The sequence below is a fragment of the Mytilus trossulus genome, chromosome 12, assembly GCF_036588685.1.
Source record: "Mytilus trossulus isolate FHL-02 chromosome 12, PNRI_Mtr1.1.1.hap1, whole genome shotgun sequence".
Taxonomy (NCBI): Eukaryota; Metazoa; Mollusca; class Bivalvia; order Mytilida; family Mytilidae; genus Mytilus; species Mytilus trossulus.
In genome coordinates this window covers 39,757,295-39,774,220 of record NC_086384.1, presented here as the reverse complement: position 1 = coordinate 39,774,220, position 16,926 = coordinate 39,757,295, and the positions used below count along the sequence as shown (strand labels likewise).

The 16,926-nt window shown below is 31.7% G+C and overlaps 1 protein-coding gene across 3 annotated transcripts; it reads right to left on the bottom strand.

The window, feature by feature from the left end:
• Positions 1 to 4,542: 4,542 nt before the first annotated feature.
• On the bottom strand, positions 4,543 to 16,199 carry LOC134692059 (uncharacterized). 3 transcript variants are annotated; one of them, XM_063552422.1, is made up of 4 exons: positions 15,990 to 16,199; positions 12,798 to 12,866; positions 10,403 to 11,127; positions 4,543 to 9,593 (listed from the first exon to the last, which is right to left on the bottom strand). In XM_063552422.1, exons 3-4 carry the CDS (start codon positions 11,118 to 11,120, stop codon positions 9,481 to 9,483), a joined length of 831 nt encoding a protein of 276 aa, XP_063408492.1. In that variant the 5' UTR covers positions 11,121 to 11,127; positions 12,798 to 12,866; positions 15,990 to 16,199; the 3' UTR covers positions 4,543 to 9,480. The 3 variants fall into 3 exon arrangements, with proteins under 3 accessions (XP_063408492.1, XP_063408493.1, XP_063408494.1); XM_063552423.1 differs by lacking the exon at positions 15,990 to 16,199 and adding an exon at positions 15,764 to 15,933; XM_063552424.1 differs by lacking the exons at positions 12,798 to 12,866; positions 15,990 to 16,199 and adding an exon at positions 12,733 to 12,775.
• Positions 16,200 to 16,926: the final 727 nt, after the last annotated feature.

Genomic DNA, 16,926 nt, shown 5'->3' with positions numbered 1-16,926 from the left:
CGCCACAAAATCTCCTCAAGAGACCAAATGGCACAGAAATTAACAACTGTAGATCCCTGTACGCAGTGGCGGATCCAGTCAGGGGAGGTGGGTCGGGGCTTAGACCCCCCTTTTTTTGGCCGATCAATGCATCTGAATGGGAACATATAGTTGGAACCCCATCTCTACTCTGGGTTGGGACCCCTCCCTTTTTTTAAATGACTATCCGCTCTTGGTACGGCCTTCAACAATGAGTCGTTGATTTCTACTAGGGAACTTACGATTCATATATATAGGCACGAACACATTTGCAATAAGGAAAAATCATTTTTTCCGGAATACTATTGTTTGGAAAGGAACTTTTCAGCAAAAATCAATATACAATAAAATGAAAGGGTATGATGATGATCTGGTAAGATAAGAGAACGAAAATTAAAGGCTAATAAAAAACGAAGAATAGAGAAAAGAAAGCAAACATATTTCTACTGTCTCATTACCCGTCGAATATCATTAATACAATTGTTATCTCCACATCTCAGCTTGCAAGCAATTGGGATTTGCATGTAGTTCATGACACAGCGATTCCCTTTCTGTAAGGCTAAATAAAGTAGACTAAACTGCAAAATTAGGCCCTCGGTCGAGGTTACAAAGTGAAAGTTGATCATTTCATTTTTTGCAGTTCAGATTGGAATTCGTTATATCTTATATCTTGTCTTCGTTAAGGTTTTCAAGGCGATTACTTGCACAACATCATATAAACACCGGTACACTCATATATATTCAGAGTGGCTTTCGAAACTGAGATGCCGCTTGATCATCCATGATGGGTCAGGGATGACTGTTAAGCGTCCAGTGGCAAGTATTCAGAAATGCACATTTGAATAGGATGAGAAAATGAGAATATATTATGAATTTACTACAAACCTTGCTTCGACTCAGGGCGGAATTTTAACTTGCTAGTTCACAATGTAGGACCACTGTCAGTATCTCATTTTACCATACACGGACACATTATTCCGACTACAAGCAGATCATGAATCATTTTACCATACACGGACACATGATTCCGACTACAAGCAGATCAAGAATGAAGTGTGTCATTAGTATTTGGCACAAACTGTTGTTAAGGTATGCAACTTCTGTTGTTTATCATTAAAATTATAATAAAATGCCATCCAAATATTCACCATAAGTTATTTTCCACCGTAACACAAATAATTTCAAGTTTCCCGTCGATTTTTTTTTATAGATTGGTTAGATGATTAGTTCGTGATATGTTTTTTTTTTTAATTCTCATTGTTGTAGGCCATACTATAACATCTCAGTGTGTTTGTCTCTGGTGGAATGTTGTCTCATTCCAAATCTTTCCACATTCCACATGCAATATTGAGGAAATGTGTTACAAACACAGGCACTTGTCTCAGAAAAAAAATTCCTATATACCTTATTATAACACGTGTTATAATAAGGTATATAGGATGAATTTTTTTCTGAGACAAGTGCCGCTGTGGTTCCACCTGTCACTTTCTGAAATCTTTATCTTCCAATTGGAAGAGAGTTCTTTAATATTAGGAGGGAATGGAGGAGGAGGAGGAGGAGGACGACGACGACGACGACGAAGATGATGATGATGAATCGGTATTTAAAATCCAGTAGCAAATGTTACAGGCAACTCGGAACAAGAACATGTTAAATTGATAGAAAAACCTGATTTGAACTAGATAGGCATGCTGGCACACATTTTACTAAAACACGCTTGTTCACAAGGTCGTCTGCAGGAAGACTTGGCGCAGTGGCAGATCCAGCCATTTAAAAAAAAGGGGGGTATCCCAACCCTGAGTTAAAAGGGGGTTCGAACTATATGCTCCCATTCAAATACATTGATCGTCCAAAAAAAGGGGGTTCCACCGCAGGACACCCCCTGCAGAGGCGGATTTAGGGGGGCAGGGGGCCCGGGCCCCCCTTATGAGAAAAAAAAAATGGTTGATTATATTAGGAATCACTGAAGCGTGACGGGAGTGGGCCCCCTCTTAGGCCAGCCAATGGGCCCCCACTTCTAGATCCGCCACTGCCCTGGATCCGCCACTGTGGTGTTTTAGATTTATTCTGAAAACAAAACAAAAGGTCAATGTCTAGTGCTTAAGGGAGAAGTAGCAATTCGGCCAATTTCCACTTTTTTGTTAGGTCTTGCTTGTATCGAATCTACACTCTCAACTCAATCAAGGCAAGCTGAGGCGGTCAAACATTATTTATAAATGTGGACAAGTGGCATACATTGATAGGAAAACCGAAGTGCAGGAAATATAAAATAATGAGTTAAAACAATTTCTTGTTCGTGTATGTTTTGGAAGGAATCTTTGTTTGTTATTATTTATAGTGGAAAAAATAAACTGTTATCACAGAGATAATTATGTCTCGTCTTTTTGTAATTTTGATTATGCAACACTAATAACGGTACCAATTTTCCGGCACCAGATGCGCATTTCGACAATACATGCATTTTCAGTGATGCTCGTGTAAATGTTGATATCCAAATAGCAATACTCTAAAATACACAAGTTATGCAAATATTCAAAGACAATGAACCATGACAGTTATATGGCTAATATAATGCTAATACAACTGCATACCAAATACTATTGACTTAGTTTAAGTCTTTCCCAAGTCTATATAAACATTAACTTGTAAACTACGTAAAAGTTTCGAAGTCAATGAACTATAAAGAGGGGTGGGGCTATATAATCTCCATGGAAACAATACTTGCAAATTACAATAAATTTGCATACCAAATATCATTGACTTAACCAGAGACATATAATACAATAATATATGTCTCTGACTTAACATAAGCAGTTCATCTTAAACTGATCTTATCACAAACTTATACATGTAAACTAAGATAAGTTTCAAAATAATAAGACTGTGACTGAGGGGTGAGGCCAAATATTCTCCACGGAAATGAGATGTTTTTACCTGGTCTTTCTAAAAATTTATGCTTCAAGCTACGTTCGCCTGCTCCGAAAAGAGCTACATTGGGTGCAAATAAGTTTTGCACTTTTCACTGCCAAAAAAACAGGATGTTTACAGTTTGTCTCCCCTTAAAACATGTGTATTAAATCTAATTTTTAAAAAATATTTTAATCATTCAACCTGTTTTAATTGAAGCTAATTAACTTATTTTTACAATCAAATATAAAAAACATGATACTTTTTTACCAATTATGTTGATAAAAAGGGACTTCCCTCCAAGTCTATTTTTAGTTGGGGAATAACCCCTAGTTTTTTATACGAAACTGTTTATAGCACCCTTATACAACTGAAAACCAATTAACATTGGCCTACAACTAATGATCCCCTTGAACTGACCTAATCGCAAACTTATACATGTAAAATAAGAAAAAAAATCAACGTCAATAGACCATGACTAAGGGTGCGGAGTCAAAATATCTCCATGGAAACGAGATATGACAATGCTTATATAACTGCATACCAAATATCATTGACCTACAACTTGCCTTTCACCATAAACTAGACCTAATCACAAACTAATACATTGTTGACGCCGTCGCTGGAAACAGCAAACTCTGTCAAGGCGAGACAAAAATCATGCCAAGCCCCTCCCCACTTTTTCACTGTTAAAGATTGTCTGCTGTCTGCTAGTTGTGTTTTTTAGTTGCTATGTCATTGGTGAACTTAGAACAATCTGTATCACATACTATTTTATAACTAATTACACCTTATGTAAGAATCCTGGATTTTGATTGGTTGATAGCTAGTGTATTTTTTACCAATTTACTGTTTTCAAATGAATATCGTTCATTTTTAACGCCGCTGGGTATTTGCCAAAAGGATATGCCATTTTTACCCTCTCTGCCATGGTAATTGCCAAAAAATACTCTATCCGTCTGGACGCTTGTAATGTCACGATCTTCAATGCGTTTTTGAACATTAACATTCGGTGTAATTAAACCGATATAGCATGTTCTTGAGGGGTATTTGCGAAAAATACAGTCTTGAGAATGAATTTCTCTTGCCTTACAGCTTGTGAAATTTAACATTCTCTCGACTGGGTTTTTTCGCAAATACCCCTCCTTAACATGATATATCTGTTTAATAATAAAGGAGCCTGTTCAGTGGTTGTCATTTGTTGATGTGGTTCATAAGTCTTTTTTGTTTCTCTCATTTTTTATATACCGTATGTTAAATATGTAGATGGTTCAATTTTTCCTGTTTGAATTAATTTAAAATTGTCATGTTTAAGGACACTTTGACCTATCATTGTTTACTTTTAATATATTGTGACTATGAGGAATAATTGTTTTATTGGCACTCATACTACATCTAATTCTTTTGGATGTAACTCGAATAATTCTGCGCCCTCTAGCGGCCTATAGCCTATCGAGGTTAATGTAGCAATCGGAGATTAGACGGAGATCAGCGGAATATAACGACTGACATTATTCGGGTTATTTTGGATGTTGTTTGCTTTACGTTCAGTGGCATATATTTCATACATATTCAAGACGATTTAAAATTATATAAATAAATTCTAAAAACACCAAATAGATTTAAAAATATAGGATATTTTTATTATAAACTATATGCACATACCCCTGTTATGCAATAAATGACATTTAAAAAGTTTACTTTACACTTAAAAGTACAGGTAAAGAAATAAAAGGGAGATAAAAATCGTTATAATTACAATGTGCCATTTTTCCTAATAATACAAAACAAGAAAACAAAATACATGTAATTTTCACAACTGAAAAGATATCCCGTAAAATGGAGAAGAAATGCTCTTCCTGAACATTTGCTGAATAAAATAAGTGAGATATTTTCTTCCTAAGTAAAAGTTCATATTACATGTTATTAAAAATTAATTGAGAATTTCTAAAAAAAAATATTTGGATTTCAAAAAGATTTCTATTCAATATACTTGTAAGTTAAAAAGGATTTTTTACCCCACCATTTTTAAAAATATTTAATCCTGTATGAAACATAAGGGTCTGGATGGCTTTTACAAAATAGAGAATAATGGGAGGAAGGGATATATATAATAGAGAAAAGTGAGCAAACAATTTCAGAGAAGAGAATAATGAGCAATTAAAATGAAGAGAGCAGAGGCAGATTTAGGGGGGGGGATATAGCTTTAAAATTAGATACAGAGATAAAGACCACTCCAGACCCTCATATATACAGTCTAACACATAATATTCTAAAGAGGACGACATTTTGACTTCTTTATGATAACTTCCATCATGCACTGGTAAAATTACCATAACCAATATGAAGTGTATGTAATAGGTGGATTAGTACTCACAATAAATAATATATTGTGAATAGAGTTTTGTGACTTTCACATTTTTTCTCAAAAGTAAACAACCTACCCAAAAGTCCTTATAGTGTCATATTTATTATAACATATTTATAAACGAAGAAATGATACATATATTGCTTAAGTTGTATATAAATCATGTTTTTACTTTGAAATACATGTTAATAATTTTAGGACTTCCCCTTTTTGCATTTGCCTTGGAGTGCAGTATTTTTCTTTTTATACTTTCTTTTCAAATGTGGATTAAGTGTGTTGTACCAACATTTCTGAAAGATAATATGGTAAAACATTTGTTTTCCAAAGAGATCGATCCCCCATAATTTTAGTTTTAACTATAGAGTAGACCAGAAAAATCAATTAAAAAAAATCATGAACACACTTATCATACCTATAATGTTATGACATTTTAGAACACATTTAAGAAATGACAGTAATATTTTTTCTGTCTATGAAGAAATATCATAAAAAATGTGGTGCACACTGAATAACGCGTGTTGCGGGTTATTTAACAGTGTGCACCACATTTTTTATGTTATTTTGAAAAGACAGAAAAAATATTACAGTCATTTCTTATAATTTAATTCTAAATTCCATTTTAAACCGTAGAAAACCATGAAAAAACGTTGATGACGTCACGTTCACATGACTAAATTATGTCTATGGGCTCATAACAAAATAACGTCAGCCAATCAGAAGACGTGTTACATCCAAAATTAAATTATATGAAAATACATTGTACACATTGATGAGATTCTAATTTACACAGCAATATTGATGTTCACATTAATAAGGTGTCAGAACTTGGAAAAATCTATCAAATAATTAATTTGTGATTTTAAAATGTGTGAGGGGTGAAATTTCTAATGTATCAATTGTGCATTTCAAAAATTAATTTCCTGCTTAAAACCAAAAAGTGAACGATAAAAATATAAAAGAAACGGCAAACAACTGAAATTCGCGAGGTAGGTCCTTTCTCACTGTTTGTCATTTTGAAAAAGTCCTTTATCTTTTCCTAGTTAGATGGTATTTAAATTTTTACTAAAATTTGCAATATCATAGGGTAATTGCATGAATTTCCCCCAATATTCATGCAATAACCCTTTTATTGCATACCAATATAGTATTTGAAAGTAAAACTTGGATTAAACTAAGATTTTGTTGTTGATGACGTCATGAATTTTGAAGATTTATTGCACTAGTGCAATATTAGAATTTATTGCACGCTAACTTTTGGTTACTATCTGTGGGAAATATTATTTTGCTATGCAATAATATAGTTAACTGTGAGTATTTAATATATTTTGTACAACATTATGTCAAATTTCTTATGATGAAAACAAACAGTGAACTTTAAAAGTGGCTCAAAACTTTAATTTGAAAATTTTTGTTAAATATTTCAAAAAAATTTACCTACAAAATGAAAATAATTTAATAAATTAATCATGATCTAGCCACAGTATGGGGAGCCTCATAGAAGTAAAATAAAGCTTACATTTGGTGTGTGATGAACATAAGCAGTTTCAATTTTCTATTTTCAACAAAATAATCTTACTCGACTAAAAACCAGAATATCCTACCACAGAGACACCAATGGAGGATAATAAGTCAATAATAGTTTCAAAAGTCATTAATATGAAAATAGTCTATTCCTTAAGAGTCGGGCCAAAAATAAAATTCAAATTGTTCAATGTTGCCTACCTACCAATCTTAACAGACAATAGCAGCAGCCTACTCAAAATATTTTGATGACAATTTGTCATTTTAGTGCTCCAACGATTGTTTTTTGTCTAAAACACTTTACTCATCTTTGGCAAATTAACCCTACCAACCTACCCACCCTACAACGTATGGATGCATATGGGCAACATCAAACACAGAATTAGTTAAGAGTGGCCTTTCTGTGACCCACCCTACAACGTATGGATGGGCAACACCAAACAGAATTTATTAAGAGTGGCCTTTCTGTGACCCACCCTACAAGGTATGGATGGGCAACACCAAACAGAATTTATTAAGAGTGGCCTTTCTGTGACCCACCCCTCAAGGTATGGATGGGCAACACCAAACAGAATTTATTAAGAGTGGCCTTTCTGTGTGGTTATAAAAACAACTCCTTTTAAAATTACACAAAATACACAATGAGGTATGAACACACAATAAATGTAAAGTTAATTGCACAAAATGCTGAGTATATCCAAAATAAAATATTGCACATCTTTCTGACCATAAAAAAACATGACTTTATGGCTATACATACAATGTACAGTTATATAGTCTTTAAATACAATAAAAATACAAAATTGCATAAAACAAGCCCACTTTTGCGACAATTCTTATAATAATTAATAAAATTATTCATTTATTGTTATGACCTTGAGAGCTGAAGTCAGTTCTAGCAAAAGTAAAAACTTTCAATTTAATACACGCATGGGATATATTATATTGGTCCATTGGAAAAAGTTTTTTCCAAATTTGTATATAAATTTATTTAAATTACTTGTACATGTATGCTGCTGCAACCTAAATGGGTGTGTTTGAAACAAATATAATACAAAATTAATAAGATGGTTACAAACCAATCAAAAGACATTTAAATACAAACATTTTTTGCTGTATTTCAGAAAAAATCTAGAACTGACATGTTCTGAGCATTCTATTGAGGTGGAAAAAGGGGGAGGCTTATTGAGCTACAAATATGGTTATTGGTTATACATACTATAAGTCCATTTCCCAATGTAACCTTTGACGGCCCATTTTTCAAAATAAATTCAAATTGACACATTTTAGGCAAATTCAAATAACAAATAATGAAAACATGTTTCTTCTGAATCAATAAATTGTCATATAGTGTGGCAGGTCAATTTGCTAATTTTCATTCCTGATATTATCTATTTCCTTGGTGCCAGTTTTGGAAACTTTTCTTTTTTTTTAGAATAAGATTCATCATTATACCATCTAGGGTACCTTCTAAAAATGTATTATAAGACCTTCTAGAGTACTTTCAATACCAGCTTTATTAAACCTTCTAAGGTAATTTCTTTACATGCTTCATTTATAGACCTTCTAAACATTCTTAAATAGACACCACGAAATAAGCGAAAACTAGTACACCTGAAAAATGATTACTAAAATTAAATTATATCATACAACATATATGTGTAAATCACAATCTTGGATAAAATATACAGTTGTGTTGTAGCTAGGATTGAAGGTCAGAGGAGTCTCAGGACAGAGGCTGATTTAGGAGGGGGCCGATTTTTGGGAAATGAAGCATGACTGGAGTGGGCCTCCTCTTGTTTGAAATGGGCCACAAAATCATTTTTAAAGGTTTTTAAAAAATAATGTATTTCTTATAGGTTTTATAGTACTTTGGTGTTGTAGAAAGCTATTTTCCCAGCGATACATATTTTTTGCATTGAAAAGTATTGATTTTTAGAAAACATTAACTCATAGGGCAGAGGGACAGAGAAAGGGATGTCAGGGGGCACAAAAAGAACTGAGGGGCACTAAACCCCTTATTTTTGACTAGCTAGAACACTGTACATGTTTACACTGTTTCAATAAATTCACAATTAAATTGTATCTAAAAACTGATGCATTAATATAATAAAGCACTATACCAAAATAAACGTAGGACATATATGCAACAAGTTTGTACACAAAAACTGAAAAATTTAAGCACCTGTGATCAAAATCGATTGCACATTACCAAGATGCTGTTCTGTTCTTCCAATTTAGTTTGCCCTATTTTTGTCTGTCATTTTTTGCTTCTAATAAAATACCCGCCTTTAAATTATTGTCAATGAAGAACTGTAATTTCTGAAATCCATAAGTGCTTTTTACTTTTAAAATTGATTTGTGCATAATTTGACTTAATATCTTCATGTTGTATAACTTATACTGTAGATCTCTTTTTTTTGTGAGGCACCAATTTTCATGGATTTCTGTGTAAAAGGTGAACCATGAATTTAAGTGTTGAATAAACTTCAAAATTCCTATTGGCTTGTACATGTATGTACATCTTGTCAAAACCAAAATATCAAGTTTCCAAAACAATATTGTTTTAATCCTGTTTATAAAAGTTAATGTCCACCAATATAAATGAATTTCCATTTATCAAAACTTAGTAATTTCTGAATTTACAGAATTATCTGCCCTTAGTTTTATTTGGATTTGTCTTTCTTCCATTTTTCTGACTGTGCAAAACTTCTAACCATGAATAACAGTAAAAATATAGGCAACAAAAATGGCAGGAGTAAAACAGACTTTGGATCACCTGAAAAAAAAAAAAAAATTATTCAAACAAGAATGTTTTAAAAAAAAATTAATCATGTCAGAATTTGTTTGTTTTGTCTTTAAATTTATCTGTGCATAACTTTTGTGACCATGCATGGGCTGTATAGCCAGTCAAGGTCGTTAAAAATTCCATGTGTTGTGAAATTTTTGTCCATGAATAATTGTAGTAATGTTGTAAACATAATGAATATAATTGATGGATTGTTGATTGTTGATTGCTTAACATATTTTTTTTCAAATGTGTATTTAGTATAAACTAGATATGAACTTTTATAGAACAGTAACAGTCTTATGGTATTCAAACATGTATATATTTTCTACTTGGTTTTATCCACAGTGTTCTTTTTAAAGGAATTAGCTAGCCTCATATAGAGAGAAGTTGCAAATAAAATAGACCCTTGAAAGCAATAGATAAACAATAAACTATGTTTTATGAGAATTATTGTTTTCTTTGAATTGAATTTACCTTATCATGCTTATTATATACATTTTTATTGCATGCAGTTAATAAAATTGCTAATTATATCTGTGAGGATTCATATTTAGCAAAATTTAAATTTGAAAATTTTCATGAACCAAACTTTTTTGTCCATGTTTTATTTTCCATTTGTTTTTTTTTAATCTTGTCTTGATTCAATTGATACAAGCAATTTATTTCTTTTTAACCAATCAAGATTGAAAACTCTAGTTTGCTTTGTTTTATACAGGTCAGTGACTCATTGGTTATGACTAAAATTGTGCAGGTGTATAAAAAAAGTCCAGGCCTTTGCATAGATCTAAATAACTTACTTAGATTAATAGTATCAAATGCAGGTACTATCTGTTGCTTTTTGGACTTCTCAATTCCTGTCGTGGATTTCTTGGTTTCGGTCACAACAGTGACAGGGATTACCTCCCCTTTGTCATCAATGCTGGACTGAAGATTTTGATTATCTTTTTCATCACAGATATTTATAGAATTTAGTATTATTTTATCTTTGGCTTTCAGTAAGAGGTCATTTGTAGGACTTTGTCGTGTTTTCAATAAATAATTGTCTGTCTGACACTTTCGTACTTTTATCAAGTCTTTAGTTGGACTTTGTCGAGATTTTGCTCTAAATAAATATGCATATTTGCGTCTGTCTGCTTCTTGCATAGCATGCAGTCGAATCTGGTTCATTCTTTCCTCCATTTTTTCCAGACGGGTATTTTGTTCGTTCTGCAGTTTCGTAAGTGCGGGATGGTCATCAACTTTAATGTCTTTGTATGAAATATGTGCAGCTTTAAGTAGCGGTGATCCTTCTCGAGAATCATGGGTAATAGGCATTGTCAACCACTTTTTTGTACTGTTTTGTTGAATGGTCGATGAACTCTGTAGAAAAGGTTCACTATAATGAGATATCCGATCAATGTCAACAGGATCTACTGTGTGTTGGTTGTCATGGTAGTCAGGCACATTTCTATTGATATAATCGGCTAGTTCTTTGTTGTACTTGTGTCTTTTCTTTTTTGAGTGTACATGTCCCATTGTTTAACTAAAAAAAAAATACACATTCATACTATTATTTATAGTCACTACTTTTAATGCATATGTTTGATAATACATGCGATATAAAAAATGCCATGTAATAATCTGATACTATCATATATTTAGTATAAAATACAGCTATTTTGAATATCTAATAAAATTTCGTTTTTCCAGTCTGTATCACCTACCCTGTATCGCATAGCTAAACCTGTATCACATACCCCATATCGCATGGTAAAACCTGTATCGCATACCTGGTGTCATGTCATAATTTCGAATGACGTCAACGTTTGACCTATGACGCCCAGTTGCTGTATTTGCAATCCTTGCATAGGAAAAAAATCAGTTCCCACTAAAACAAATGTCCTATCATTTCAACTAATATCGATATTTTTCCAAAAAATATTTCCCAGTAACTTTACGAGCGACTTTTATAAAAACAATAAGATGTAGAAATATCTGAAGTTCTAATTTTAGTGAAGTCTGTTTTCATTACCTGATGGATTAAATACAAATGCAAATTTTATTTTGCTTTGGTTAGAAATAGTTAGCAAATTATTCAAGGAATATTTTTCTTGCTGTTTGTTCACCTCAACAGAAAATTAAAATGATCATGAATAATATAGTCAAGTAAACAGTAAAACTTTAAACATGTCTACATCTTTGATAAATATTAATTTAACTTGAAATCATAGGACAGTATCGTAAGTGGATGCATTTAGTACATATACATGGTTTAAAATGTATATTGAGAACGTTATAAGGTTATATTGGACATTACGATGTGGATATTAAGCAAATAAGGAAGTCTATAAAAAAAATGAAGTCGGCTGGAAAAAACAGGAAAATTATAATGTTCTTTTCTAGCTAATATAATTTCAGACGATTTAAAAATGAATATCCCATGAATCTGATTTTATTAAAATATTATGATAAACAGAATAATACATGGCAAAATCTGTATCGCATGCTGTATCACCACTCGACCAATATCAGCCCTCAGGACCTTGGGACTGATATTGGTTTCTCGTGGTGATACAGCATCCGATACCGATTTTGCCATGTATTATTCTCTATGTTTACACTACATTGTACAAAATGTATATGTTTGCAATTCAGTTTCTTATTTGGATGTGTATTTGTTATCATGTTTAATATTTGCTATTTTATAAAGTTGCATTAAAACTGTCATTTTGCTGTAGTTACATATTTGTATATCATAACACTGTTAGTGTAGCTGCCGATTATTTGTAAATAGATATAGGAAGATGTGGTGTGAGTGCCAATGAGACAACTCTCCATCCAAATAACAATTTAAAAATTAAACCATTATAGGTTAAAGTATGGCCTTCAACACGGAGCCTTGGCTCACACCAAACAACAAGCTATAAAGGGCCCCAAAATTACTAGTGTAAAACCATTCAAACGGGAAAACCAACGGTCTAATTGGGCAAACCAAAATTTAACATTCTCTCGACTGGTATTTTTCGCAAATATCCCTCCTTAACAATTAACATGATATATCTGTTTATAATTTACCTATTTCATGTACAAAGTACATACTTTAATATGTGTTCACCAGTTGTAAAGAAATGGCAGTATATTTACTTACATCATGGTACCTTCCATCACATGCATAATCTTTTACCAGTTGTAAAGAAATGGCAGTATACTTACATCATGGTACCTTCCATCACATGCATAATCTTTTACCAGTCATTCATCTTCATTCTAGGATAGCACCCACTGCAAGAAAAATAAAAAATTATTAGATTCTCTTAAGTTTTTTCATTAGTACAGATTAGACAGTTGGTTTTCCTGTTTAAAAGGTTTTACACTAGTCATTTTTGGGGCCCTTTGTAGCTGAGCCAAGGCTCTGTGTTGAAGACTGTACTTTGACCTATACAGAAGTAAATTTTGTAAAAATAAAATGCCATTTTTCCGTATTTTAATTATAAATGGACTTAGTTTTTTCTGCGGGGAAACATTACATTCTGCTATAATAGTTTATTTTTATAAATTGTTACTTGGATGAAGAGTTGTCTCATTGGTACTCATACCACATCTTCTTATATCTATTTTAAGGTCTGGGAACTTTTTGTTTCTGAAATGGCATCATTGACTTTTCAATTACAAAAGTCCAGGACCTCCCATCCCTTACAGTGATGACTTATACATGTATATATAACCCTTGACTTTCTTAATGGTGATCTTTCACTTCACAATAATTTATGTATGGCATATTGCACTTTCCTCTAAGTGTTTTATAGTGATACTTTATATCTGTAACTCTTTGGAATTTAAACATTTTAGTTTATAAGGATTTTTTTTGTTGTTGTGTCTGATGAAGTTTGTGAAAACAAAACATTTGTATATTTCAAATATACCTATACAAAATGTACATAATGACTAACAAATTGAATTTGCATTGTGATTCAGTTGACCTACTTTTGGCAATGGTACATATGTACTTGGGGCCAGGAAATTTTTTCAAAAAAACAATATTTTTTTTGAAGGCATACATTTATAAACATGAAAAACAATACAATTCAATGAAAAGGGACATAACTATACACTACTTTTTTAAATTCAATTATTTTCCCATATTTCTGTATCAAATGAACATAAATATAATAGAGATAACTTTTATTTGCTATTTACTATCAATTCAAAGTTTACTATCCACAGCAGTCACTTATAAAATATAACAAAGATAGTAAATACATGTAGCAAATACAAGTTATATCAGTGACCTGAGTTTTGTCCAGCAAATTAAACAGTAAATGAACTACATAGATGATAGACCACTCAGCTACCATCACCCTTAAACCTTAAGACAGCTACATTTGTATGATATCTGAATATACAGAGGCGGATTTAGCTTGGGGCCCAGGCCCCCTTTTTTGGGAAAAATTGGGTTGCTTATATAGAATGTATAGGGAATCACTGAAGCGTGACTGGAGTGGGCCCCCTCATAGGCAGACAGTGGGCCCCCACTTATGAAAATTTCTGGATCCGCCAGTGATATATATTTAATGAAATAATTTCATAGTCATCTGTGAATTGTGTATAGTTTGTTATTAATCCAACACTATATGATCTTTTCAATTTGTTTTAGACAAAACTTGCTATAAAGATGTACATGTATCCCATTTTTTATTATTATTATTGATTTATTAATGAAATGCACATTTTTCTCCAAGGAGTTGAAGGCATGTATAATAAACAATACAATTCAAATATCAATGAAAGGGGACACAAGTATACACTACTTTTTTTAATGTAATTACACCTTATGTAAGAATCCTGGATTTTGATTGGTTGATAACCAGTGTATTTTTCACCTATTTACTGTTATCAAATGAATTTCTTTAATTTTTTAACGCCAGCAGGGTATATGCACAAAGGAAATGCCTTTTTAACCCTTTCTGTCGTGGTATTTGCCAAAAAATACTCTATCTGACAGGACGCTTGTAACATCATGATCATCAATGTGTTTTTTAACGTTATCATTCTGTGTAATAAAACAGATATAGCTTGTTCTTGAGGGGTATTTCCTAAAAAATACCAGTCTTGAGAATGAATGTCTCTCGCCTTCCAGCTCGCAAAATTTAACATTCTCTCGACTGATATAACTGTTTATAATTTACCTATTTCATGTACAAAGTACATACTTTAATATCAGACCCTATTTGCCATGTACAAGCAAAAATAATAATAGTATACATGTATTAAATAATAATCTTTTTTGTTTGTTTTGTTTTATAACTTTTGTCTGGGAACAGTATATATATGTTCCTGCTTTTGTGTAACACCAAAATTATCATTACTATGGAAACAAACCAATATTAATCAGTAGGAAATCCTGTTTTCATGTTTGTTGGCCATTTTTCGTCTGTAAGAATTGCAATTAATGACATGCCAGACTTGATTTGATTATTCTTGTTATTATTTTTATTATTTACATGTACACTGTTAGAGTAGTTATCAATTTAGGTTTGACCTGAGTTGAAAAACTAATCTTAAAAAAAAAGTTGACACTAATGGTAGTATAAATCTATTAAAAAAAAAAAGAGCTATTTTAATTTCATTGTTGGTTTTTTTTTTGCACTAATCCAAGCAATAAAGCATGTTTGTTTCCCTTAACCTTGCAGTCAGTTTTAATTTACACTGTACTCTCTCTGTGTTTTTTTTTTCAACAGACAAACATAAAAAAGAGCAATTATCTTTAATGCTTTAATTCTAAAATTATTTCTTTACACATTTTAAATTCATCATTTTTTTAAATGTTAAACTTAGTTACTAGCTTATTGTCTCAATATATAATGAAATTATGTAATGTTATTCAAGGTTTTTTTTCTGTCCATCTGTTCTGTTAAGAAACAAATCTCCATATAATGAAACTGAGTAATGTGCATGTGTCTCATTTTGGTCTAAAATTAAAATTAAAGTTTTTCCTGCAAGCCTTCAAGCCAATATTGACAATATCTATTTTTTGATGGCAAGATAATACACAAGAAACCTTAATTTAGTGCTTTTAAATGTAACAACCTAAAGCTACAGAGAATTAAAAAAATGATTTTAACCCCCCTTTTTTTACAATTAGTTTGTCCAATATATAATTTATGTTCTTTAATACTTACATTTTTAACAAACAATCTACATATATCCGTAATCAAGAAAATGACTGATGATGTGTAATACAATAAGTTATTCTAGGAACTTAACACATTCTTCAAACAAAATGTCGAGGGATGAGTCATATTTTTATTTCACTGAGCACTTTGCCAATATTCGATACTGCATTGATGCAGTGCTTGTATGATTCATAGGTTAAATTTCAAAAATAGTTATTACTTAATTACTTACCAAATCTTCATATCAAAACATCTTCATTTGTTAAATAACGACAAAATAACATTTTAGTTAAATCTTAAGACGTTTCACTTGTTTACAAAAAAAATCTTATTTACTCATTACAACTTCCGGTTAAAATTCTCAGCTTCCCTTTTTCATTCATGCTGATGGGATGACGTCATGTGTGTAATTCGACACCTGTGGAATTTTATGAATGAAACAAATGTGTAGAAATTTATCTCCCACGTGATTGCAACATGTTGCCATTGCGTAACCTACATGAATGAAATATAAGTCAAATTTTCAAGTATTTTGTTTCTTCCTTTTCAAATTTTTCGGGGAAATAGTCGAGTGTTCAGTTCAGTTTTCTAACATTTTTATACGGATAATTTTAATTTTGATTTTAGGTTGGAAATGTATGATCATGTATGTTGTTTAATATGATTATCAATGTTTTCAAGTTTTTTTTCGTATTTCCTATCTATTTTATTACATTATTATCCGGTTTCTAACGTTGGGATCAATGATCACTTCAAGTCTTGCAATCATGTACATGTGCACTTATACAATTTACTTAATCTGCTATGATATAAAATATTAGTCCGATAAGACGTCTGGCAAGGCTATTTTATTTTATTTTTCTCGGACGCCTTCCTAGTCCCAGACTGAAAAAAATAAAATAGCCACTTGCCAGACGTCATCATAATTATTTGGACTAATGATCACTAATAAAAATATATGATACCGGCTGTTGTGAATGTTTTGAATTAAACACTGACACTATTATAAAGTCAAGTAAATAATTTGAGAATATTAAAATACATATATAATGTAATTTTATTAATCTTTAATTCACAATGTATACTGTGCTTTTTAGCTTGATTCTGACCAATGCTTCCAAATATATATATATGCATATGCCTCTATTATTGTTGTTGTTACCAATTAC

What these genes read in the sequence shown, in the direction of transcription:
- LOC134692059 (XM_063552422.1), bottom strand. Translation starts at nt 11,120, where the DNA reads ATGGGACATGTACACTCAAAAAAGAAAAGACACAAGTACAACAAAGAA. An exon ending in ATTTGATACTATTAATCTAA is followed by an intron (nt 9,594 to 10,402) that starts GTAAGTTATTTA and finishes TTTTTTTTTCAG; the next exon opens with GTGATCCAAAGTCTGTTTTA.